General features: G+C 45.2%; 1 protein-coding gene and 1 non-coding gene across 2 annotated transcripts in view; both read right to left on the reverse strand.

The window, feature by feature from the left end:
• Nucleotides 1–26,788, reverse strand: part of LOC144159793 (ATP-binding cassette sub-family C member 2-like) — a 148,667-nt gene that overhangs the window by 47,848 nt on the left and 74,031 nt on the right. Inside the window, exons 17-19 of the mRNA XM_077691477.1 lie at nucleotides 18,057–18,235; nucleotides 8,930–9,005; nucleotides 7,740–7,947 (exon numbers count right to left, since the gene is read on the reverse strand). Coding sequence (XP_077547603.1) covers nucleotides 7,740–7,947; nucleotides 8,930–9,005; nucleotides 18,057–18,235 — 463 coding nt within the window. The remainder of the gene's footprint in view (nucleotides 1–7,739; nucleotides 7,948–8,929; nucleotides 9,006–18,056; nucleotides 18,236–26,788) is intronic.
• On the reverse strand, nucleotides 25,961–26,033 carry Trnaa-ggc (transfer RNA alanine (anticodon GGC)). The gene has a single exon. It is a non-coding gene; the product is annotated as a tRNA-Ala (tRNA).

Genomic DNA, 26,788 nt, shown 5'->3' on the forward strand with positions numbered 1-26,788 from the left:
AGAAAAAACTGAAATGACAGGAACTTCTATTTATAATCACTACAGCGCAGACACCCTCAGAAAGCGCAAACTACTCCGAGACAGCAGTACGGCTGACAACACCTCGGAAAAAAGGTGTCTTTGGTACACGTTAGTCTTTAGGTTTAAAACAGTGTTACGCGTGAGATGATGTCTCTCAGGCACGTGAGAGAGGGCTAAAAGCAATGTCTATAGGCCGAAGTTTGCAAGTGGTTCTTTCTAGCTTGTTACTAAAGCTACGTTTCTGCTCTTTAAATTCTGGGAGCATTATTAAGAAATAAGATTTGCTCCAGGATTTGTTGCTTCTGTATCATCCAGTCAGAGAAACACTGCTAGGTGAGCATACCCGGTATGAAGAAGATGTGTCGCCCGCAGGTAAGTTGTACAGACGGAATAGAGGCTCACTTGCTGGTGGCGTACCTGTGGTAGCACGAGTCGCTGTTGACGTACAAGTTATTGGGGAAATTGATAACCATAAAACTTTTTGGGGGGTTTTTCCGCTTTTCAATATTACTTTTGTTCTTGCCTCTGCTTATCACCCTCCAGATACTGGTGTGTTGTACTAAAACCAATTGTAGGACCACGAGCAAAGATTTCAGAAATGAAATGTTAGAGTAAACGGTCATTATAATTAGCCTTTTATCAACGGAAGAAGCTTATTACGACTTTTCCACAAAGCAAGACAATACATTGGATTGTATGCTTTGTCTGCCGGGTACTTCAGTTCTCGAGGTATTTTTCACTCCAGGGATAATAATACTGATGGGAGGAACAATACCCCTGTAATAAAAGTTAAAAATAATTCTGTTGGACCTCCTGATGTGGCTCTAATTGATTAGTAGGATGCTGACGTTTCCGTTCTTATAAGTAATGTGGAGACATGACTGGAGCTTTTCTTAATGTGATTCACCACTGTGAAAAAACCTTCATATCAATAAAAACAATCCTCCATTGTATCAAAAACCCGTGGATTGCCAGAAAAGCAATCCAAGACAAACGCAAAAGAAAAAAAAATCGAGGAAGAAACGTGAAACTGAATCTGAACAGCTTAAACTCCTTCTGAGCACCTTGTTAACAAACGTTACGGAAGCTTTGTGAACAGCACTTTTCAAAATTTATGAAAATGAAATTTCCTAAAACTGGCGCTGTTTGGGGAGCACTAAAAGTGAAGCGTCAAAATTGAAATTTTAAGGGGTCGTTTCGACCGATGCTTATAGCTTAGCGTAAAAATTGAACCGGTAATTTCCAAGTGTAATTTCTAAACGTGAAGAATTTGAGCACCGTACCAGCGCATCGGACATCCCACAGGTCATTTGAGTAACGCGTGAAGGTGTAGTGGCGATGGTTTTAAATATTTATACTATGCGTAAAGCTTCTGGGACGGAAGGCCACCCAAACAAATTTTTGAACCTACATGCCGAACAACTCTGTTAGGGTTTAACGGATCTATTTATTTTTATCAGGAGCAACGGGGAAGGTTTCGGATGACTCGCGTCAGCCAAGTGTACGTCTTACACATAAAAAGGGCAGACGCACTCTGCGTTGCAACTACCGAACGGTTACGATCATAAGCCAATGCTGCAAGATGTTACAGCAAGTCATTACTAAATGGATCCGCAATTTTCGTTTATTGTCCAGCAAAGTGTTGTTATCCAAATACCAGCCCCTGTTTTGATTTTAGCTTTTAAAACCGCTAATGTCAAGAATACACGATTTTTTAGTGTTCTTGATAGGACTGGTCACGTGGGTGTTTTGTTCATACATTTTGTGAAAGGAATTCGACAAGGTAGCGTATGGTAAAGTTTTCTGCAAGTTGGAGAACATGGGCTTTTTCATGTGTAATTATTCGATTTATGCGTAACGTAATAACACATACCAGTTTGTACAAGTGTAAACGTTTTTGTTTCCATTTTGCTTCCTCTCACCGCTATGCTTCCCGAGGGCAGCGTTCTAGGACCCTTGTTTTATTTATATAAAAGATTTACAGATGTCATACCAGGCGTTGTTTAATCAGATTGTTGATAATTTATGCCATCTTTAAAGCAATGTGGACTGAAAATGACCACGCTTCTTTACAAGCAACTGTGGCAGCGATTCAAGACGGGTGTGTAAACTGAAGCAGGGCACTTAATATGTATTACCCCCCGGGGGCCTTTGAGGTACTAATAAATAAATAAATAAATAAATACTGCCCTTCGCATGTCCGACCGTTTTCAGTTGCTAACACAAGGACAGCACTACTCAAGAGGTTGAATACTGTACATAGCAAGGGGTAACACTTCCCACTAATCAATTTGGGGGTCATATTTGAGATAAATGCGTGTCAGCCTCGCAAAAGTTATGGTTTCTAAAGAGGACACTTAAGAATATAAATGCCCGCAGAGCTATGACCGCTGTTGTGACTACAGCTCAAGCCCTCCTCAAAAGTGAATCAATTCCTACCACCCATGCACTACATGCAGAACAAGTGGCCATATCCCTAGCAATTGCTCAAACCCCTGCAGAGATCATTATTACGAACTGCCAATAAGCATGCAGAACTTTCTCCAGTGGCTTTGTCTCAGCCCCCGCCACACAGATTCTGCTGCAGCATCCTCCACAACACCGTGAAAAGATTATTTGGGCTCTCGCCCATGCCGACGTGCGCGGCAACGAAGCTACCCATCAGCATGCCCGTGATCTGACACACCGGGCTAGTGAGGAGTTCGGCGAGCAGTGGCGTGTCTGTCCCGTCTTGTCGTACACAGAAATCACGCAGAACTACCGCCTGCAGTGAACAATGTACCCCCTCCACACAAAAACCTCACAAAAGAACAAGAACACCACCTTCGAGGCATACAAACCAACACCTTTCCCCACCCAACCAGGGCCCACATTATGGCCCCCACCGTCTACTCCTCGGAATGCCGCTTCTGTGTGGCTCCGGGCACGCTTAATCATACTGTGTGGGGCTGCGATAAGAACCCCAACCTGCCCCCCCCCCTACCCTTGCCCTCCCCTGAGCACTGGGAGAGAGCACTGTCCAGCTCGGACCCTGACGACCAGCTTTGGCTGGTGAAGAGGGCTCAAGAAGCCGAATGGTCTCAAGGGGTCCTGGAATAAGGACTCTTCCCCAGGGCGAACTGCTTTATAGGGACGTGTATTCCTCCTCCTACAAGTGGTCGGCTTTTTCCTTACAACGCGTGTGTGAGGTCCAACTTAGAATATGCGTCGCCACTGCGGGAGCCTCATGTTTAGAAAGATATACTAACCTTGAATGTATACATAAAAAGGCCGTGAGATTGATTTTCTGTAAATACTAAACGAACAGATTCTCTATCATCCATTACGACGAATAATACAATTGCGACATAAGAAGCACACAGGAAAATAAACCGACTTCTCTTGCTTTTCAAGTCTCTATCGGTAAAATTGGTCAGAAAAAGTCAAATCTTGTTCAAACCCATACTACAATTAGGCACAGAACAAAGGTAAACATTCCCTCAACCCTGCTTCTCTAAAAATTCATTCCTACAAATACAGTTTTTTTAACAGAACAGTGAGCGACTGGCTTCATTCGGTCCAATAGCGGTAAATGCCAAATATTTTGTAAAGGAATCGGCATGCTTGTTTTGCGAGCCTTAGAAAAAGCAGTTGTGTTAGTGTGCATTGTTCGTAGTCATATTATGTTCTACATTTGATAGTGTGTATTTTACTGTTTTTGGGTGGTTTGTAGTTGTAGTGTTTGGTTCGTGCTTTGTGGTTTATAAGCTTTGAAGTTTTAATTACATTATTCAGTTTTGATGAAGTCTGCATTGCTAGTTCTTTTTTACAATAACTGTCCCCGTCGTACAAGTGTAGCATGTTTTGACCCTTTATTTGTTTGGACAAAATGGTGTTCTTCACAATTTTACTGACATCTCGCAATGCCTATCTTGCCTAGGCATGGAATTAGGCTGCAGTATAAATAAATAAATAAATATATAAATAAATAAATAGATATTAATTAAATAATTATTAATTATTATATATTATTCAATTATAATAACATATTTATTTATAATTCATTAATAAATAATTGATAAACAAACAAATAACATAAATAAATAAATAAAAATATAGATAAATAAACATGACATTCTGAGGATGTTTTTATGCTCCCAACTGTGCTTTCTTTTACGGTGAGCTCCTTCTTAGATTCCCGGCATATTTGTGGGCTTTTAACGAGCAACCACGACACGCTTACCTGCCGTTTAAAAAAATTGGTTAAAAGAACAGCTCCTCAGTTGTGAGAGAATTCATTTGTAATATTATTTGTAATATTTGTATTATTTGTAATAAATATTTGTAATAAACACACATCTGAAGCAACCAGGGAGCATGAGAGTTATCCTGGAGCGTTCATAGAAATATTTAAATACTAATGGTTCATTTTCTTCGCAATTTCGTGTGTTAGGTTTATGTAGTTCTTTATTGAGCTTGCCTTTATCAAAGACGTGATGGTATAGGCCTTTCAGGCAGTGCTGTATACCCCGCGTTTTAGTACAATTTTATTGGAGTCCCGTTATTCATTATTCATCATCATCACCACCCTACGTACGCCCACTGTAAGCAAAGGCCTTTCCTATGAATCGCCAATTATCCCGCTCGTTTGCTAACTGCGACCAGTTTATCCCTGCAAACCACTTGAACTCATCTGCCTCACCTAACCTTCTGCCACCCTCTCCTACGTCTGTCTTCCCACGGCATCCACTCTGTTTCCCTAATGACTAACCACCTACCTTGTCTTCGCATTACATCGCCTGCCCACACAAATTTCTTCTTCTTCATTGCTTATAATATTTTGTTAACACGCGTTTGTTCTATGACCCGCTACGCTCTCTTCCTGTCACTTAACGTTACACATATCAACATACGTTCCAATGCTGTCTGAGTCGTCCTCGATTTAGGTTGACGCATTTTAGTGATCCTCGCAGTTTCTGCCCCCTAAGTGAGTACCAGTAAGCTGCAGCTGTCATACGCTTTCTTCGTCAGGGTTAATGATCGGCTGCCTTTCATTGTCTGAGAACGCCGGGCAAATGCACTGCACCCCATTTTTTTCCTTCTCATTATCTCTGCCGCATGTTGGGATCAGATGTCACTATTTGCCCTAAGCAGATATATTCGCTTACCACTTCCAGTGCCACCTATCTCAAACCGCTCTGCACTCCCGAGGTTATTAAGCATCAGTTTAGTGTCCTACTTATTAATTTTCCGGCGCAAGATTCTACCCTGCTTGTCCATGCGGCAAGCAGCAATCATGCTTAAAATTCGTCCCACGAGTTAATTAACGAGTCAAAATCCTCTGCAAATCGGAGGCTACTGAGGTATTCTCCATTAATCCTTACGACCACCTGTTCCGTGTCCAACATTCTAATTACCTATTGTAAACATGCTGTGAATAACATTTGGCTGATGGTGGCTCTTTTTCTGACGGCCTTCCTTATCAGCATTTTACTGCTCTCGTTGTGCAGGACGTTGCCAGGTGTGGACCCATTGTAAATATTCTCCAGTATTTTTGCGTAATGCTCGTCTGCACCATGATTCCTCAATGCCTGAATAACTGCTCTGGTTTCTACAGAGTAAAATGCTTTCTCATAATTTACGAAGGGCATATAAAGGGGTTGAGTATACTCTGCCCGTTTCTCTATCACCTGATTCATCCTCTGAGTATGGTAAATTGTTGAATAGCGTTTACCAAACCCTCTGTCATCATTAGGATGTCTAACTCAAAGGTGGCAGAAGTTCTGGGGCGATTACCTTGGTTAATAGCTTCTGAACGACTCACGGTAAGGTGATCGGTCTGTAATTTTTCAGGTCCTTCATGTCACCTTTCTCATAGATTAGGATGATGTCCGCGTCTTTCCAAGATTCCGGTACACTCGCGGTCATTAGGCATTGCGTATACAGGTTAGCCAGTTTTTCAAGTACAATTTCTCCGCAGCCTTCAAGAGGTCTGCTGTTATCTGATCCTCACCAGGTGCTTTGCCTCTTTTCATTTCTTTTAAGGTTTTCATTACTTCTTCTGTCATTACTGCTTAGTCGGATGTCTAGTTCCTCTGAACTACTCCCTTGTGAGGTATTTTCGTGGATGTGGCGGCTACTGTACAACTCTCTACACAACAGTTCGGCTACTATAAATATTTTATCCCTATTTGTGATGACATGGCATTGCTGTCGAAGTGGATACATCCAATTTTTTCCCCATTCCTACACACCTCTTGACTGCTTTCAGGTTTCTTCCATTTTTACAGCTTGCTCAATCATTTCCATATTGTACTTTCATATATCAGCTGTCTTACGCCTATTGATTAACTTCGAGAGCTCCGCTAGTACTATTTTGTCAGACGGGAGGGATATTGTCATGCTTTGCCTTTTCCTAAATATATCTTTCGTCTCCTGGGATAGTTTACCAGTATCCTGTCCAGCGATCGCGCCTCCGTCTTCTACTGCGCACTCCGTTATATGTGTGCAAGATTGTCGCAGTCTTCCTGTGCCGTAGTAAACTCTGCTTCCTCGGTTAAATATGAATATCGGTTCCGTAGCGGGATCCTCTTCAACTTTCCGTCTTACTGTTCACTCATTGATCGGCTTCTTTCGTACTAGCTTGGTACGGTCCCTCCTCAAATCTAGCCTAATTCGAAATCTTACCAGACGGTGGTCACTATACCCCACTCTTCCGACCACTGCGACATCCAGGACGATGCCAGGGTTATCGCATTGCATGTAGTATATTTAAATTTATGCTCCCCATTTCGGCTCCCCCACATCCACTCCCGGTTCTCCCATTTGCAGAAGAAGGTATCAATGATGCGTAGACGTTTCCGATCTACGAACTCTACTAATAAGTCCCCTCTGTTATTTCTACAATCCACACCATAGCTCCCAACTGCTTGTCTCCAGCCTGCTTCTTGCCTACTTTAGCATTGAAGGGTACCATAACTACAGTATACTGTGATTTTACTTTAGCCATTGCCGATCCACATCTTCATAGAAGCGTTAAACTAGCTTGTCGTCATGCCTGGATGTAGGCGCGTAGCCTTGTACCACCTTGAAATCCTGCGTCTTATTAGGCCTATTTACAAGACCACCTGCCCTTTCGTTAATGAGATAGTATTCGTCTACGTTTCCAGCTAAACTGTTATCGACTAAAAATGCCACTCCCAGTTCTCTTCTGTCCACCAAATCACGGTGACCTAGGACGTGTTTAATTTTCAGCACTGAAAAGGCTTCAGTTGTCCTGCTAACCTCCCTAATCCCAATTATGTCCCTTTTAATGCCCTCTAATTCTTCGAGCAAAACCTCTAGACTCGCCTTGCATGATAAAGTTCTCGTTTTAAATGTTGCCAGGTTCATATTCCAATGGCTGGCGGTCCGGCTTTACGGAACCTTAGCACCTTCTGCTGAGTCACTGGTCTGACCGCCGCCGTGCTCGGTTGTTTCGCCGGTGACTTATTGGTACTTGCAAAACTAACAAAAATATATGACTCACTCTTGTGAAACACAGTATCGTCTTCGCTAGGCACTTACAAAGGGATAAAATAATTTGTTTAACGCATTTGTTGTGTTGCATATCGCACACCTCAAAGTCTTTGTATCATGAAAGAGTTGAACACAAACACAGCGATATGTTAAAATATCCACACTCTGATATTTCCCAGAATACAATGCGCTGTGGAGTCATTCTGGAAGAAAACGCTTACCAGCGCCGAGACAAAGGCCAGCGAGTCCGTAAATCCAAATCGAGTCCAACGGGCTCTGGTCACTCCCAGGACTGCTGGAGTCCGTCCACTGTTTGATCCAAACAAGCTGCCAAGAAGTGACTATAGCGCTTGCAGCAAGGCACAGCACTCCTGGCCAAAGACATGCGCCGCACATCTTTGCAGTCGTCCACACCACCTCCACAGTACCCTGCAAAGCCCGAGAAGTATGTGTCCTCTTACAAATCCCAAGTTGGATCCAGAAATTCAGAGGAAATGCTGTTTGTTTAGTCACGCAGTGTTGTATCAGTTTATTGAAATGGAAATATTTTGAGCGCATCAGACCAGCGTAACCTGAGCAAAATATTCCTCGTTCAGCCCAAAATATGAGCTTATATTGGAATGCGAAGAATGTAATTTCGGCTCGAAAGCATTCACGGCAATTGATATATTTCTCATAATCCTGACGTGTAAGCTGAAGAGTGATGTTATTTTCTTTCACCATCGTTGACGGTGATAAAAGGCTATTTTTAATTGGACTGAGCAATGCTGGTTTTGCGCTTTTTATTTCAGGGGGAGCTGGTTAAGTAACCACCAGCAAACTCACCTCCTTCTTTCACCTCACGTACCCACTCAAGTCAATGAACAATAACGGGTACATCTGTAATCAGTAGGTGAAGAACTTAGTTCCACATTAGAAGCAGCACATTTGAAATTTATCTCCATGAACCAACTTGAATACTCCACAGGTGCTGGCGATAACGCATTCTTTTCCAATAAAGGCTTTTGTTTTCACCACAAGTACTACCAAGATCTTAAGAAACCTTCATCAATGTTGACCCGACTCCTCCGCTGTTGGATATGGGAGTGTGACACCACATTCGATAACGCGGAAAATGTGTTTTGACTGCTCCCTCGATAATGCTGGAGCATGATTTTGGTATTGGTCAGAGTGAGGGATTTTTTATGTGCCAACAAGGCATTAGACTCCCAAACGGTCTGGACGCAAAATAACTAAATCTCTATGGTTTGGACCACCAGATTAAGAAGGAACCCAGTGAAAGCCACTAGTACCCTATTTATTGAACGCCAAATAAATTCCTTTACGACACAATGAAGCAGATAGTTCTGACCATACATTAGCACCATATTGTCGGTTTTGAACACATGTCAAACACTACATTTTTTCTTGCCTTGGTTGATGCGCTTTTTTCTTCTTTAATCGTTATTCCTTTTGCTGGGTCTTCGCCATCTTGGAGGGTGTCCGTGCTGAAAAATAAGCCACGTAAACTGGCATCACCTCATTGTTCCTCGCACTGTAACTTTGGTGGTTATGATTCAAACAAAAACACACTAAGTGCAACGAAGGGACATAAGAAGATACTAGCTATGCTTCCTATAAGAACGTACCTAACAGGGAATTCTTTTTTGTAATTATGCCTAGCTTTTAAGAAGCACTGGGTATAAATGAGAGAATAATTACAGCAGTAACTCCGCTTGTAGAACAAAAAATGGCAACGCATTAACAAGACTGGTGATCTTGTGGTAAATATACATCACACGCATTCCATCTCAATTCTCATGTTATTGTTAAGAAACCGCGACAGTATCCCTCCTATTGAGAGCCGAAAAAATCTTCCTTTTATTCTACCGAATGTCACCTGTGCGGAATTGGAGAATAGGGACGGGGTTTCGCCTTCAAAGAGGGAGGCCCGTGCGTCGTTCAGGTCTATCGCCTGCAAGTCCATTCTCCTCTGAGTGTATGCTCGAACGCTGTTCGTATGTTTTTCCCGCGCCTCACTTAACTCGGAGGACATCATGACGCGCCAAGGACTGTAACGAGCAGCTGAGTGTGTGTTCCGCTCGTTATATTTATCTCTCTTTTTAATGGATTAAGCAACTGTAAATAAAAAACAGGTAGAGTACTGTTACATACACTACTGCGGGTTAGCACAGGTACCAACCGGCGAATATAGGAAGAAAAACAATTTCTTTGGCGCCTTGCGCACACATAATCCATTAAAAAGGGAGATCATATAATAAAATGAGAATAAAGGCCTACTGGATACGCAGAAATAACGAAGTGAAGATGCATGTTAGTGAAAACACTTTCCGTTGGCGCCATCCTTAAGCGTACATGCTTCTGGCTGCTCTTTTTATCTTGGGGAGTCTCGTTTTATATTTCCTCATATAAATAGTTGAGGACTGAATGCTGCGAAAAAATGTATCAGTGACAAACAACGGCAATGTACATCCTACCCGACCTAAAATCGTCACTCCGCACCACTATAGCCGAACAAGCCGGGGCTGCATTGCTTTTAGCGTGAACGCCTATAGTATATACGAGATTTCGGCGCATGTTAAAGATCCCCAGGGGGTCAAAATTATTCCGGATCCCTACACTACGGCGTGCCTCCTCGCTTGAGTTTTGTCGGTGCGCTAAACCCTAAAACCAATCAAAACGTTTTAGCTTGAGCACGTCAGTACTGGTCAGTGCAGCCAACTCCGTATCCAGCCTGCCTTTTACAGTTGAAGGCTCGAACGTGACGCTAGTGGCTGGAAACATTTCTACCAAGACCTGGAGGCATAGTTCCGACAAGCAGGATATCCCAGTTCCAGAAGTAATCTTGCTTGAGTTACCAAATGGGGCCTGGTTCAATGTTGCACCGTATCAGAAACGAACATCAGCCACCTGGTTCATAAAGGCTAAAGTTTTTTTCGCGATCATCAAAATCCCGCCTAAGAAAGCAAGTAGCAAGTCCTTTGGGCTCGCGGCGTTGGTCGTGGAGGAGGCTTCATGCAGTACATTTTTAGGGGCGAGCACACCCCTTCTTCTGTTCCGCTAACTCAATACTTGAATACGTTTCTGTAGCGACGAAGACGAAGGATAATGTACACTGTGCGCTAGCAAAATTTTAGCTAAGAAATAAACCCTGCACAGGTTAATAGTAGAATGATACCATTAAAGATTACCATTGTACCATTACATTGCAAGCACAGTCCACTCCACACCAAACGATATATCGCGCATGCGCGCTTCTGACAAAAGCACCTTTTTTGTAAAAGCGATCGTGGGTGGGCTCACTCACATTGTTCTAACAGGTAATGTATGTGCCTGTATTATCTCGCGATTGGTTTGGTCCCGTCCGCAGACTAACACATGTGTGGCATCAAACGCCTCTTTCCATTCACACCGCTTAAAATTGCCCCCCGATTGGCACCCTGCGGCAAGTGACGGCACTGTTCCTTAGTTCAGGCTTAGTGCACCTCCACACAGTCGTTTTTCACCCCGTCACGTCACCGTAAGCGTCGCCCGCTTCCCCCATGGGCGAAGATTTCTCGGGCGATTTCGAGCCGAAGACTGAGCGACGGTGACGGGAAGCCGAGCTCTACGTTTCCGTTCCATCAACGCTACCTGACCACACCCCGCGGTAAACCAGCCAATCAGAAAACCTTAATTTTAGGGCTAAATGTGCCGAAAAATGAGTACATTATTTCCATAGAGAAACTTTAAGCCAAATCCTGGAGCCGGTTGAATGAAAGCACATTTCCCGCAAGAAATCAGTGTCGTCGTCTGCGGCGGAGCAAGCTTGCCGAAGTTCACGCTAAGGAAATTGTACATTAGTGAGGCCGCACTGATTTTTTATGATGGCGGGCAACCGACTTAAAGACACACAAATGAAGGACAACAGGTGGAATTTGTTTGGAGCAGAATTGGGAATATTAGGTGAGCATTGCCCACGTCATGGCGTTGCACCATGTTTCGAGGGGAGGATGCAGCAAAAAGGTTTCACTACACGAAAAAGAGCTGGCGGCGGTTTAAAAACACGCAGGAAGCCGCGCAAAAAGTATGGCAAAGAAAGAGAGGACGTCGCCAAAATTTCCCGGCGGTACTTCAAAATTATCGACAGCCTGATGGGCAAGGAACGCACAGGGGCGTAAGTGAATGGCGATTTTATAAAACCGTTTCAGACAGCGCAGTGCCTTCAACTATTCAGTGGTTACGTTCTTTTCAGCCTCAACGGATTCAGCATGCTGCAGCTATCAGGGTACCTTTAACAGGCGCTCAAATCTCAACACAAGGGCATTTTGGCCTGCATCTGAAACGCAATCACCGCGGCCGGGATCGATCCCACGTGAATGGATTCAGCAGCCTAACGAAATTTTTATTTTCAGGTGTTTGTGATACCGTTTTTCGCAGAGATATGTCTTGTCTCAAAATCATACGACGGTGGACAATGTGTGAAGCTGTGAATGATAACGCGAAATACCTTTCTTGTTCCCGACAGCGTTTTTTGTTATTTGGGAGTACGTGCAGCCTGCTGATACAAGTGATCATCTTACATTGATACAGGAAGATTCAGTTGCGTGTTAAAATCAAGTAAAGTTACTACACTTGTGCGTCTGAGCCTCCATATACTACACTTGCCTCCATTTACAAAAATCTCCATTTACTACACCTTGCTGTCCCGAGCCTCCAGCTTTAGTTGAGGACCTGGCTGGCTGCTCCTACTGATAATGCAAAAACCACTGTGTTATTTGTCAAACCCTGCCTCACTATGTCAGCCTTTATCAGTCGTATTCCTACTAGCATTGATGAAAACGAGGAAGAGAAAACGCACTCAAGCAAATTGTCGATACATATAGTACTAGAGATGCACCATTTGGTTTCAGGCGCGAAATTGTATGTCCCTCGGCATGTTATTATTAGACTGATCCTAGTTACTGCAATGGTACTCATAAGTGTACCTGTCCAAGCAATGTAGTTCGGATGCACACAAAAATAGTTTGAATACTACATTTACTCGTACAACGAATTAGCAGCACAGGCTGTCATTCTCTTTGTCGGTTGATCACGAGAAACATACCTCGATACTAAATGTGGTCAGTCTACAGGGTGATAAAAATTAAGTCGACAGTTTTTTTTTTAATTATGCGCGCTCAGCTTTAAGTTAGAACCACCTATACATCGAGGTTATGCGCCCAGGGGGACACAGAGCTAGATGGTTAATATTGATGTCGGCGGCTTAACCAACTAAAATTTAAAAAACAACTTTTCAATGGCTCCAGTAACCAGGAATGTTTTATTGAAAAGTTAGAGGCAATCGTCTTTCTACGCAGTTTCATTTGTCAGAATTCTTCTAGCCCATCCGTACTACGAGATATCGAACTACGAAGTTTAATTGCCGTTCGCATCATTACGCCTGCTAGACTTCGACGACAGGCGCAAAGCTCCTGTCTTTTGTTCTGTGTTTCCATAGCGGTTCCGCCTACTACAGATTGCGATAATTCCAGCCAAGATTGAAAGGGTGTCAGTTACGACTCTTGTTTATGCCTCCACCCCGTTGTCAAACTAAACACCGTGCATAACAGGCACGTCACAAAAGGAGGGAGCTTTGCGCTGATCTACACTTTCTACCATGCGTAATCATGCGAACTGCAATTAAACTTCGCAGTTCAATATCTCGGAGTACGATGCTGTAGATGGATTCTGCCGAATAAAATTGCGTAGAAACAAGATTGCGTCTAACTCTTCAATACCAACATGCCTGCTTACTGCAACCACTAAATAACAAATTATTTCATTTTAGTATATTGAGCCGCCTTCATTCATAGTCATCACATCATTGTGTCTGGCTCTTGGCGCATAACCCCACTGTAACGGTGGCCCCCCGTACAAACAGGTGGCTAATTTAAAAGAGGTATGTCGACTTAATTTTCATATGCTTTATATTATTCGCATGGTTTCTTTGCTGCTTACCATATTGGAACTGCTGAACATATTGGAACTCAACGTCGCTCCTCATAAATAAAGGGCTGGCAACGCCAGAATGTCAGACCTTTGTTGTATCATTTGTTATAGAACTTTTACAGCCAAGCTTTAGTGTTCGCACTGATGCCGTTGCACTCAAATGTGCCCTGCAGAAAGCCAACTTTCTCTGACAGTGACGAATAATGATCGTCCGTGACGTGAAAGAAAAAAACACTTCAGTGGCCGGAATCAAACCTGGGTACTTCGCGTTATGAAGCAGGCGTTTGTCCGATTGGTCTATTTGAACTAGGGCGATGCGGCTTGGAAAACTTACATGACAACGAAAGAATCCGTCAGCGGAAGCTTCGCATTCAACGACTGTCGTCGTTAGATAAAGGGGTGCATGAGTGTGTACAAGGAGGAACATATCACAATTATGAAACCAGTCGTTTCACAGGTTCTTTTTATTATTATAAACCAAAATAAATCTTGGATACAGAAAACAACTGTAAGAGTTTGACAAAAACACAGGTAAAATGAGTAAGGCGTTCACATCAACACCTAGGAACGGGAACAACAAAAAGATTCATATTACCATGAAGCCAAACTTCAATTTTTTGTAACTATTTGTAGTATAATCACAACAATAATTAGGAACAGGAGCCACAAAAATGTGCACATTCCGCTGAAGCCGAACATCATTTTTTTGTAAACATTTGTAGTATAAGCACAACAGCAATTAAGAACCGGAACCACAAGAATATCAATATTGCTCTGTAGCCAAACATCAATTTTTTGTAACAATTTGTAGTATGATCACAGCAGCAATTAGGAAGAACCTAAAGTTATGCGCATTGGACTGAAGCCAATCATAAATTTTTGTAGTCATTTGTAGTATAAAAAAAGAAAAAAAGAAGCAGTGCGCAGTATAGAAGAAATCCTAATTAAACACGATGTGAAAGTTTATCACCACTGTGAAAAGTGAGCACATTTTGACTTTCATTCCCTTTTAATTTAGAGAAGGAGCTGCTTGCACTGATTTATTTATTTGTTTTGAAACAGTTGCTAGTCTCTTGTTGGAGGGCGTCACAAGATTTGAGAACTACATTATGCGAAAATATGAAATGAGTGGAACGTCACAATTTTCGTGCTTACCAAAGAGCATGATAGGCTACCAACACACGTACGTGCAGTGTAGAAAGTAAAATGGCGAGAATGGCATGCACAATCATATGCACAATAGCTTAAAAGGGTGGATTGCAGATGGCGACAAAACTCGTTTCATTGTTCATAAAAACAACCGGATCTTGACAGCTGTTACATACTGTAATTATTTGCTGTATTGGGGCCTCTTTAGGTGGATCTGATCCTATTGCCATTCAACTTATCTAAGGTGCAGGAAATACTTCTTTACACGACTGCGAACAACCTCAGGAAAGCGACATGGTCTGTTTAACTCGACTTATGGTGCCTCTGAAAACACGGGAACAGTTTCCCCTTCTTCACGCCATTCCCCGTCTATCACATCTCCATTCCAGGCGTCAACGTCTACACATCGTGGGGGCAATATCGCGGTTCCTCCTAGTCAAGTGTGATTAAAAATTTGTGCAGCGCTACTAATGCACGCACTTATCCATTCACATTTTCGCCTGTTGCCTTCAACCGGCTCCTCAATATTCGCCAGCGGCTTGTCACAAGTCCAAAGCAATTTCTATTATCTGCCTAGCACGGTACAACACATAATTGTAAACATCTTTCCTGGTCACCTCTTAGGGCTCGTCTCAGATACGGCCGCATAAGGTGAGGCCCTAGGAGAAAAGGCTCGCCCCGAAGGATGGCGTAAGGTGCAACGTCACCCCCAGAAATTGCGAGGGTTGAGAAACTATGAGCTGGCTCGATTCCAGGGCATACTGGAGTGCACTTCTGCCGAAAACCCCGCCGTCACTCTCATTGCCACACCAACCGTCTACACATATACATTCGTGTGCCAAATCACACATGGCCAGAAAAATTTTGCTGAGGCTCCGTTTATAATTGAAATTTTCAGAGCCACAGTTGCTGGTAGCCTCGATTATAACATGTTTTCCATCTATGCTCCCTGGGAAAAAATCTGTTAGCATTCGTATTCTGTATGCCTGCCGTAGTGTCGAAAACTGGTTAAAATGCTTGCGCAAGCACGAAATAGATGGTAATTTTGAGTGTGCGCAAAAACTACCGAGCATTGTTCAATATTATTTCCAATGCAGTTTGAAACATTTCGGCGTTCGGAAAACCTCTTGTAACAGGAATCCATTCACATTCTGTGGGGGTGCATTTGATGTATTCATCTTTCACGTTGTTCCACATTGGTAGTGATGTATAAAATATCGTTTGTTTATTTGGTCGCCCAACTTAAATGCATACGACAGGCGGCGCTGGCTGTGAGCGCTAGCAAGGAAACTGCAAAAAGCGTATCAGTTTCAGTGAAACGGAGCAAATGAAGTAGCTGCAAAAAACGGGTCAAGTATTATAAGTTCACCAATAATGATGCTTCCTTTGATTAAGGCGCATATTCACAGTTGACTACTTCAGGTTAAGGGCGGAATTATTTAGGCTGATAGCATAACGGCAGTGAATACAAATAAAATTATTTTGGCTTGTTTTGATGGTCTGAAAGATTATGATTTACGAAATCTGTCTAAGATCGATCATTGCAAAAACGCTCAATGATGTTGCTCAATTCCTTCAAAACCAGGCTGGAAGTATTGTAAAAAAAGACATGGTGAACTATTGTTTTTAGGATCACCTTTCCCCACTTCATAGATCACCTTACGCGGTCGCCACATCGAATGCAACCTTTTTAACACCTGAGAACTTTTGCCATGAAGCAGCCTCAATATCTCGCGTAACTAAAGATCATTAGCGAAATGGGACGAAACAGGCACGGGCCAGCAGAAGGATCCATTCTATAACTAGCGACCCGGGCGAACTCGCACGGAGGCAGCAAAAGGGCAATCTTTAACACGTATTTTTTATATCGCCGCAGGTTTCCGTTCTCGCGGCTCGGCCGCGCCACCGCTATCTGTCGTCTACGGTTATTTTGTTTCAGCCTACGAAGCTCCTGGCTGTACGTGTAGCACGTGCGCACGCGAACATTACCGGAGCGTTATTTCCAGCCGCGTAGTCGCAGATGTGCTCTCAATCCAGTTTGTATTTTATTTCTGGATTGAGTGCGCGACCAACGACAACAATTTGCCCTTAGTTGCAGCTGTGATGCTCATGTAGCTGCAACAGGGAGCTTATCTCAGCACTGCATATCTTGGTTCGCCTTCCACACCCGAAGCACAATACTTACTCAACAAAGTACGCCTGGTCAGATTGCCGTAGCAGTGAGATGAATGTTGCCGAGTTTCCGGACTTTCAAAGCAGGCACATCTTTCGCGTCCACATGCTCCACGGGCGAGCCTTCCTTTTACGCTTTCAGAACAGGTATATTAACAGATGTGTGCTCAAAAACAAAAGACGCAGCGTTGTTGTCAATGCTTGCCGTCGCACCTGTGGCCTGTAGCAGACAGTCCACGATCAGATGCTCTTGGCAAGCACTTTTGTCACGTACTTTGCATAGGTCGCCAGCTATCGAAGCTGAGTACGCCTAAACTCGGCGTGCCGTAATGAATAAAAAAGAAAAAGTTTCACCATTCCAGAAAATTATTTATTGTTCCACGGCAGCCATCTATCCGCCTTGCATAGCATATATCACAACATTTTCTTTACTTTTCAGATTAAACCCGCTCAATTCTAGACTAAACTGATCACTAGGCAAACAACCCGGTGCTCTCGCGGAGAGCTCCGGTACGAACGCTACTGCATTACGTCCCAGTTGCAGTTTTCGGAGATGACGGTGCCGTGATGGAGAAGGTGACCGATGTGGGAAAGAGTCATTAGCCTGTCAGCCATACACCGCCCGTCGGTCGCCATCGAGTTTGCCACAGGACATTGTTAGGGTAGATTTGTATGCAGATGACCAACCAGGCGGCATATCTTTTGGAGCATGTTTGGCTTAGTTTCTTGTTTACGGCGTGACAGGTTCGCTGTAGTTTGCCAGGTGCTTTTTATTACCCTTTTGGCGAAGCAGGTTGCGGCGCCTAGCAGTGACCTGTACACCCGTGTTCGCACATCAGCTGACACACCGCTCTCTAAAGGTGAGCAAAAAACTAAGGATGATTCTTCGACCATGCTGCCCCCTTCTTTGTCCGTCAAGTAAGCCTAGTTCTCGTTTTCTCATGGCGCACCGGTTAGCCCAAAGGCACGATTATGTGCTTCGTAGAACGTTGCGGGTCGGAGTGGTAGACAGCCAAGCGTATCTTTCACACTCTTCCATTCCGCAGTGCTCCAAACACTGGTATATGTTAGGCTGCATACACATATCGTTAAAAACTGCCACGAATTTGAGCGTTTCTTTATCAGCCTACAAACAGACGCATTGGCGTCTTGCGGTGTACTTAGCTTTGCTAAAGTACTCCTTCGCGAGACATGCATTTTACACAAAAAATTGCGTCGTTATCAATTCATGTATTATCTTTCTTCACCTTTGTTCACTTCCAGCGGCCATTGTGCTTGTCAGCCCTAGCTGCAACGTGGATGGAGCCCTGCTGTCCTTGAGAAGCTCGGAACTGTGGCTGTAGTGGACGCCGGTGTCGCCACACATCAGATAGAGCAGATCACAGTCCTTCAGCAGGTACCCTTGGTTTGTCACAAGAAGCCGTGTCTGCGAATGGTACCAAAATGCACGGTCACCCACTGGTTGTAAGAGCTTTCTTGTACGCGTTTCAGAGCGGCAGAAAGAATGGTCGCACGCCCGGAATACGCTGCGTGCTTTGTAATGACAACAGCAAGAAGATGGAAATGCTGGACGTCTGCATTTTCTGGTACTTGAAAAAGCGGGCGGACTGTTCTCATTTAATCTTCTGGTGTTCCCGGGCTTATACCTAGTGTTTTGAAGGCTTCAGAAAATTGCATGTCTGAATGGGGTACCGGTTTTTGGTGACGCGGTCGGGCGACGCTGAGCGCTTTGCGGCCCTGCTTTGTTACGGAAAGTCGAGATTTTCGTAAAAATTCCAAGTACATGTACGTATAGAAACGAATATGTCGATTTTACTACGTTCTAAATCATTCTAGGTGGTTTAAAAGACGAGAATAAAGCCCAAATTCACGCACCCTGGCAGGTATCTTATTGCAGGCGCGCATCACCTATATCGTTCAGCTAAGCGCCCGAGTCATCTGAGCACAGTAGCCCTCATTAGCTGTACTTTAATAACTTAAACCACCTAACCTCATTTCACGCTTATCTTGCCTATGTAGAGATGTAGTGAACTTGTTTTCGACCTGCAAGTATTATAGCACAGCAGAAAAAGGCGTGAAAAAGTTAAAGCGTGTACTGTTTGGTTAGGCAATTATCACGCCATATTCAGTGTAGTTTTTACCAGGGTTGTCTATTCTTCGACCGACTCCACGAATTACTTTAATTGCCGTGCAGTGTGAAGGGACTCGTGTCGCAGAAAGGCCAGCGTTGCCGGTGGCGTTGGACATCAGCAAAAAATAGATGCGATCCAAACTCGCGAGTTCCACCTTGCGGCGCATAATAAAACAAAGCGCTGCCCTAACAAAAATCGTGCGAACAGGAGCCGCTAGCGGAACCTCCACTCGATGGTTCCGTAAACAGCGTAGAGTTCCCTAGCAAGTATACTAGACAGCAAACTGCGCCTGTGAGTCCCTGTCGGCGTGGGGCGGTTATGGCCTTATGGGAAGATACACAGCTGCTGGCTTGGAATGTGTACCGGATGCCTGTATCGAAAGAAAACGCCTTACTTTTTTATTTTTTTGCTTTAAACCACGGTGTCTCGTTTTATAATTACATAAATGCACACTCTTCTTTGCATTCTTGTGATATTGTATTTAAACTTAAGGCCACTAAAACGTTTCAATCCAAGCCACTGATGAAACTTATAAGGCGAGCGTACAGTATAATGGCGGTCCACGGAGACACATACGGCGTTGATGTGAGCTGCATTGAAGCGAGCGCTACATTCTTCTCTAGTGGATATAGTAAGAATCTGTATGGCTAGCGGTTGTGTTTACGTGAGCGCTAGTGGTTACTGCGACATCGTGCGAGCTCCTTTTTGATATGCGAGTGATGGGAGCGCCGCCATTTATCTGTGCCTGCATGGAGAAAAGAACACTCAGGAGAAGCCTCTAGCACCATATTGCATTGCAAAATCTGTGGATCCGCCGCGGTGGCTAAGTGGCTGAAGCGTTGGCTGCTGAGCACGAGGTCACGGGTTCGATTCCCGGCCGCAGCGACCGCTTTTCTGATGGAGGAGAAAAGCAAAAACGCCCGTGTGCACAAGATTTCGGCGCACGTAAAAGATCCCCAGCTGGTCAAATTAATCTGGAGCCCTCCACTACGGCGCGCCTCATCTCCTGCGTTGCGTCGGCGCGTTAAACCCTACAATCAATCAATCAATGAGCAAAACCTGTGGAGAAAGTGGCGTGATTTTTATTAGGACCATAAACTGCTTTTTACAGCTGCGGCAACTAAATATGTCTAAATGCCACGCACTAGTTTTTACAGAGCATTGCCTCTGGCTGCCTCGCTACGCTGGCAACACAACGCAGTCACTACGGCGTCGTTGACGTCGGCAATCTGCGCACTACAGCGGATTCTGAAGCGTTTCTTCTACTACCGTTTTCCTTGCTCTCTAATGCTCCTTCGAAGGGAACATTCGATGGTTAATAGAAAGTTTTAGTATATCTTTACAGTGTTTGCGTTACCGTTTACCGCGTTACCGGAAGCCGGAGTTTCCGTTTACCGCTGAAAGCTGTAGGACACGTTTGAGCACATCGTTTGCCGTTTGCGTATTCTGGGGCTCAATTCTCTGAGCCGACGGGACGTCTTTTTGAAACGACGGGGTAGCGCTCTGGAAATGCATTTGTCCTGGGGTTGGGGCCGTCGCTTTCAGGGGCGAGAAAGCGCGCAAAGTGGCACTCCGGCACACCTGCAAGAGAGCGCAAAGCGACACGCACTGCCCACTGTCGCTTTGGTTGGGACTTTGCGCTCTGCGCCGGAGTGCCACTTTTCCCGCTTTCTCGCCCCTCAAATTGACGACCCCAACCCCAGAAAGCATGCATTTGCATGGCGCGATCCAGCTGTTCCAAAACGACGGCCCGTCGTTTTAGAGAATTGGGCCCCAGCAGGTGAATTGCCACTCCGTCGCACCGGCAAGAGAGCGCAAAGCGACAAGCACTAACTCCCGTAGTTTTGCTTGGGACTTTCCGATCTCTTGCCGGTGCTCCGGAGGGCCATTTCGTCTGCTGCTTTCTCGCCCCTCAAAGCGACGACACCAACCCCAGGACCCATGCATTTGCATGGCACTACCCCGTTGTTTCGAAACGGGGGCCCGTCGTGTTAGGGGATCGTGGCCCCTGGCCTCCGTGGAGCAGGTAGCGACATATAATGAATTAGTCTCAAAGCACATCACCCATAATTGTGTTGCTCATATCTCTTTACTGTCGTTTAAAGTAGCTTGAATATTTTACTTTTCGGGTGAAGCGTTCAGAATAACTTAGTTGTTTTGAGAATACTGTAGCCACCACCTCTAAAGCTTTAAAACGAAAATGTGTCGGTGGCGCCATCTACAGAGTAGCGAATGTGCCCCCCGCTAAATATCTAGTCAAGGAATCAGTAAAATATGCTGTAGTAATTCCTCAGTAACCTAAAATACCTTGCTCAGCAAAATTTTGAAGGTCTAAGAGCACTTTGCGAGCTCAGAGACTTATCTGAACTATTTTATGCGGGCAAGTCTTAGCACGAGTATGGGCGGCCATTTTGCTCGCCCATCTGAAGCAAAATGGTCGTTTGTCGTTCTCCTGAGTAATATTTAACAGGAAAAAAGTAATAAACAGCCTCAAATAACAATACTTTTATGAGCTTTACAAAGCATAAAGCGTCGAGCACACTGTATTTGCTGTAATCAATACGCTAGGGTACACTTTGTCTGCTTAGGAAGCTCGCTGGCGACGGTAAAGCGGCCTGTACATTACCGTTCGCGGTAAGTCTCGCTCATGTGCAGTCCACCACCGCAAACATGGTAGACGGTAACGTAAACTAGGTAACGCTATGCTAAAACTATAACAACTGGCGTCGTCGGTAAGCACAGTTGCCGTTTTCTTGCGTCGATATGTCGTCAATTGCGCGCAGTGGTTTTCTATCCTTATTGATCTACCCTTGAGAAGGTGCGCGTTGGCAGATTCGGTAAGTTTTGGCAAACCGGCAAAATGGCACGCAACAGTGAGACATCTTGCAAACCACAGCAGCCACTTATCCACGTGAAGTGAAATTCGTCGCAGCCGAGACGTAGCGCACAAAGACTGCCGTGCTTTACGGACCCAAACACTGCTCTCGTCGTCTGCTTTCGCTTTCGGGAGCCGCGCGTGCCGCGAAGCCGTTACCGAACCAGAAACAGCACAGCAGAATGGGAACGAGTGCTGCCTTCAGTGGGCTCATCGACGTGGCACGTGCGGTTTTGCAAACATGACGTCAGAGCCTCTCCTTACCTTTTCTCATGGCTTACTACAGAGTGTAAGGATCGCCGAGTACAATAACGCTATTGTTTTGCGCTCTTCCATGTGGTAGGGGTGTAGAAAGCGGCAACACCGGGAATTCTCAGGGATTTTAAATTGTGTAGAAAAATCTTTGAGAAAATTCTGAGTATTTGTACTCCTTTCAGGAAAACCTATTAACATAGCAAGTCGACAGTGGACAGTGCCCCTGCGCCGTCGCTGATGGCGCTGACTGGAGTCAATAAGTCCAGTGAGAACTCGCAGCCTGCGGCTTGCCAGTGACTTCTTCGACCTGTCCGATTGCTGCCGCAACGCCCCCATACCTTCCATTATACTTTCCCTCGTTTTTTCTCCCTCTTTTTTTCCCCAGATTGTAGACTTTCGAAAGGAGGCGGAAAACAATCTGCGCCAGGGTGTATTTTTCTGGCATCGTAAGGGCACACGCCAACTTGCGACTGGGGCACGTGGTTGACGGCCTCCGATGGAAGTCACGCGGGAAGCGGTGTTCACACTTGCGACCACGCACAGTGCGACAGCGTTTATCGGAGCTGTTACCCGTCCTGCACGACTTCCTTCGTGCTTCCACCAGTTGCAAATTCAGAACACAGTGTGACACTAGGGCGACAAGAACAGGTAGAAATCACTCGAAAACACCTGCTTGTTGTCTGAACCACTGCAGCACGTATTGCGGGTTTTGTGAGGAGTCGAAAAAAACAACATCAGGGGACTCTTTGCAACATAATTTAGCAGGAGGAAACGCAAACGTATGCGGTTACAGAACAACACTCGCATTAGGGCTAGCAATTTTTGCGCTTTTATTGGAAGAAAAAGGTCTAGGGTATTTGAAATCCTGGTTGTTTACTACACACCAATAGAGGTTCAAAAAGGCAGAAATTCAGCCTACCGTACACCGAGCCATCTAGAAATATACGAAGATTATTTGTTTTCACAATTCAAACATGTTTCTCGACACTTATGACTACCACGCTGTTTATGGGTTAGAACTTGTGTACTTTCAACTTCCTGACCAAATAACCGAATTGCACGGCAGGTTGTCCGGCGGCGATGGCTCGCTGCCATTTGCAATGCCGGAAGTAAAAAAACGTTTGATTTCCGGCTACGTCAGCGCACTCTGCGGCCATCATTAGCTGACTGTTTTGTTATGCCTTTGCACACCGAGAGCTAACGGCTGCGCCATTGCAAAGCGGCAAGAAGGGACGGCCGGCTCGTCCCTTCTCGTCGCTTTGCGAGTGCGTAGTCGATCGCTTTCGGAAAGATTTTTCTTCGTCCTGCGAGAGCGTCGCAAACCGACTAGCCAACCATGGCCGCAGAGTCCGCTAACGTATCTGGAAACCAAATCAGGGGTGAGCCAGCTGAACCAGATTTGGGAGCAGTTTTTGGAGCAGCGAAATCTCGATTCTGGAGCAGGAGAACGACATTTATTATGTCACCTTAGGAGCCTGAAATATCAAATTTCTGGCAACTCAGGAGGGAGGAGGGGGCAGAGTGCCCTTTTTAATCGGTTTGGAACGTGCATAACACTGAAACAACCTTTCAATAGAATTGTTCTACTAGAGTAGCAAAAGGTACAAACTGCACTACATGTGTACCAACCGTTTTCAATGTTTTATATTCTATGCATAGATAGCGTGGAACGCCGTTGAGTATATTGAATTGAAAAACTAAGCACTTGTAAAGTATTTTTATTATCATGTGAATGCCTAAATTAATATTTTTTGTAACCTCAGACCGGTCTTGACGCACTAGTGTACAGCCACGGGAAAAGTTGCGCAATGTAAGGTGACAGTCGTCGCACTCCACCAGCCGACCCATTTCAATCCCCAAGGCGCACGTTCATTACGATCGTAATTTGAGTAACGTTGGTGTGTTTACCAACCTCTCTCTTGGCGGTAAATTTCACTTCAGATAGGTAAACCATTACTACTAGCGTGCAGTAATAGCCCGTGCCGTTATGAACACTGCTTGAACATTTTGTGGCGATGCAGCCTGCGCCGCCACTTCTGCAGTGTCGATTTTTCCCATTCCCGCAGCTCGCAAGCTCGCTGTCGAAGGCAGCAATAGACCATTTTAAAAAAAGTTGGCAACATAGTACATACTCGAGCTTTCATGATGAAAACACTGAGGTTATTCGCAAACGTCCGCCATTATAAAAGAAACGCGGCTCCATCATAGCGGGGCTGCGCGGCGCTCTCTTAGAGCCACTCGTAGTCACCTCGGCGTTCAGTCTGATGGGATACGATTCTGGGCTTTTGCTTGCTGTTTTGATTTTGTCACCACAAGCGGTTACGAGTTCTGCAGGAGCCATGCCGACTCACTGCTGCGTCCGCGTTTGCAAATCGCACGGATGCGTTCATCGCTCAAATGCGGTATACCAGAGTGGTTGGTGTCCCACCCGGTGATAGGAAAGACCAATCCCCGCGAAGGGGATCGGTCTAAAGGGGAGGGGACCTTGGGGTGAAGGGGACCTTCTTTTTAACCTCGAGTAGTCCGAGTGGCACTGGCTACCACCCTCAAGCACAGGAAACGAAAATGCCATTACATAAATACCCCAGAAACTGGAAGGGAAAATAGCCCCGCTGGTACCGTAATGGTCATCGCACCAGACCGGTATTCTGGAGGTCGTGGGCTCAGATCCCAGCCAGCGGGCATTTTTGCTCCACTTTCTTTATGACTTTCCAAATTTTTATCGATTTCAATGACCTACCACATCCTCCCCTTTGCTTTCCGAGGTTTTCTTGACTGCCAATTATTTATTTCTGCCTGACTTCCACGAGCCCCTCATTTCCTATTCTGATTCGCTATATATATATATATATATATATATATATATATATATATATATATATATATATATATATATATATATATATATATATATATATAAGACAAAAATAAGAATTGGCAGTCAAGAAGACCTCGGAAAGCAAAGGGGAGGATGTAGTAGCTCAAGATAAGGAATTTGGAAAATAAGAAAGTGGATCAAAAATGCCCGCCAGGTGGGATCCGAACCCACGACCTCCAGAATACCGGTCTGGTGCGATAACCACTACGCTACCGGCGGGGCTACTTTAGCCTCCACTTTCTGGGCTATTTATGTTCAAGTGTTTTTGTTTCCTGCGCTTGGGGGTGAACATTCTTAAGCTCCATATGGCACCAAGACTGACAGAACAGAGGCCCTCGCTATGCATGTAGCGAATGAGAATAGGAAATGAGGGGCTCGCTGAAAATAAGACAGAAAAAACTCCCACCTCCCCTCGCGGGAACCCCTGTGTAGATGCGACACATAGGCGGAGCGGCGAAGGGACCGCGTTTTATAGCGCGCATAACGTTGAGGGGACTGCATAAGCCGGCCCCAGTCGATGACGACGTTGGCGTACTTGTAAAGCGGCGTGGACTCTAGGTGTTTGAGCCAAGCGTGGATGTTGCTTCGCCAGAGAACGGCGCACCGGTTATATGCGCAGCGCGCCCGAAGGAGAGGAAACCGCGGAAGAGAGAGTACTGCACATGCGCCGGCCCCAGCGCGTCTGCCGCGGATATGAGGCAACGTGCCGTGGCTATGACGCAACACAGTCCAATCCAATCCAATCCAATCCAATGCCCCTCGCGAGAGAGTGTTGGCAATCGGAGAGGAGAGGGGGTGAGCGGCGGAGAGCGCAGCTGGCGCGGCGAGGAGAATGGGGGAGGGGTGGACAACGCCGGCGACGACGACGACGACGCCGGAGGGACAAGGCGAGTGAATCAGATGCTCTGCATCTAATAAGAATTGGCAGTCAAGAAGACCTCGGAAAGCAAGGGGGATGATGTAGTAGCTCAAGATAAAGAAGTTGGAAAATAAGAAAGTGGAGAAAAAATGCCCGCCAGGTGGGATTCGAGCCCACGACCTCCAGAATGCCGGTCTGGTGCGATAACCACTACGCTACCGGCGGGGCTACTTTAGCCTCCACTTTCTAGGGTATTTATGTTCAGGTGTTTTTGTTTCCTGCGCTTGGGGGTGGTTGCCAGCGCCACTCGGACTACTCGGGGTGAAGGGGACCTTCTTTTTAACCCCCGGACCGTGACTCGAGCGTCTACGACATGTCGAGAGTGGTCGACCAGCGTTGAACCCTCTTAAGCTCCCTATGGCACCAAGACTGCCAGACTCATTTCCTATTCTGATTCGCTACATGCATGGCAGTCTTGTTTATTGTTTATTGTTTATTGGGTGGTGCCCACCAACAGCACTAGGCCTTCTTCGGTGGTGCACACAAAAAGGACAGGGCGACACACAGATAAACAAACGGTAAAACATGGAGACTGGTTATGAAGTGCAGGGATCACAAAGTACATAGTACCACCGCACACGCGCGTGCTCGCAGGCACGCACACGCACTCACACACACGTAAGCACGCACGCATGCGCGCACGCACACACACACACACACACGCACACACACACACACACACACACACACACACACACACTCAATTTATACATTTAAGGAATTGAGATTACAGTCAGGTACATTAGCACGCGCTGAGACCGGGCTTGCGACAAGGTATACTACAAAGTACATTGGCATACACGCAAGTTCAGTACAATCCACCGTCGTAACTTACTGGGGAACGTGGATAATGGTAATAAGTACATAAAGCAAAATTTATATGTATGCACGGCACATACGCTCGTGAGTGCAAACAAAAC

The sequence above is a fragment of the Haemaphysalis longicornis genome, unplaced genomic scaffold (assembly GCF_048455015.1).
Source record: "Haemaphysalis longicornis isolate Haplotype H1 unplaced genomic scaffold, Haemaphysalis longicornis Haplotype H1 scaffold_10, whole genome shotgun sequence".
In the NCBI taxonomy this organism is placed as follows: Eukaryota; Metazoa; Arthropoda; class Arachnida; order Ixodida; family Ixodidae; genus Haemaphysalis; species Haemaphysalis longicornis.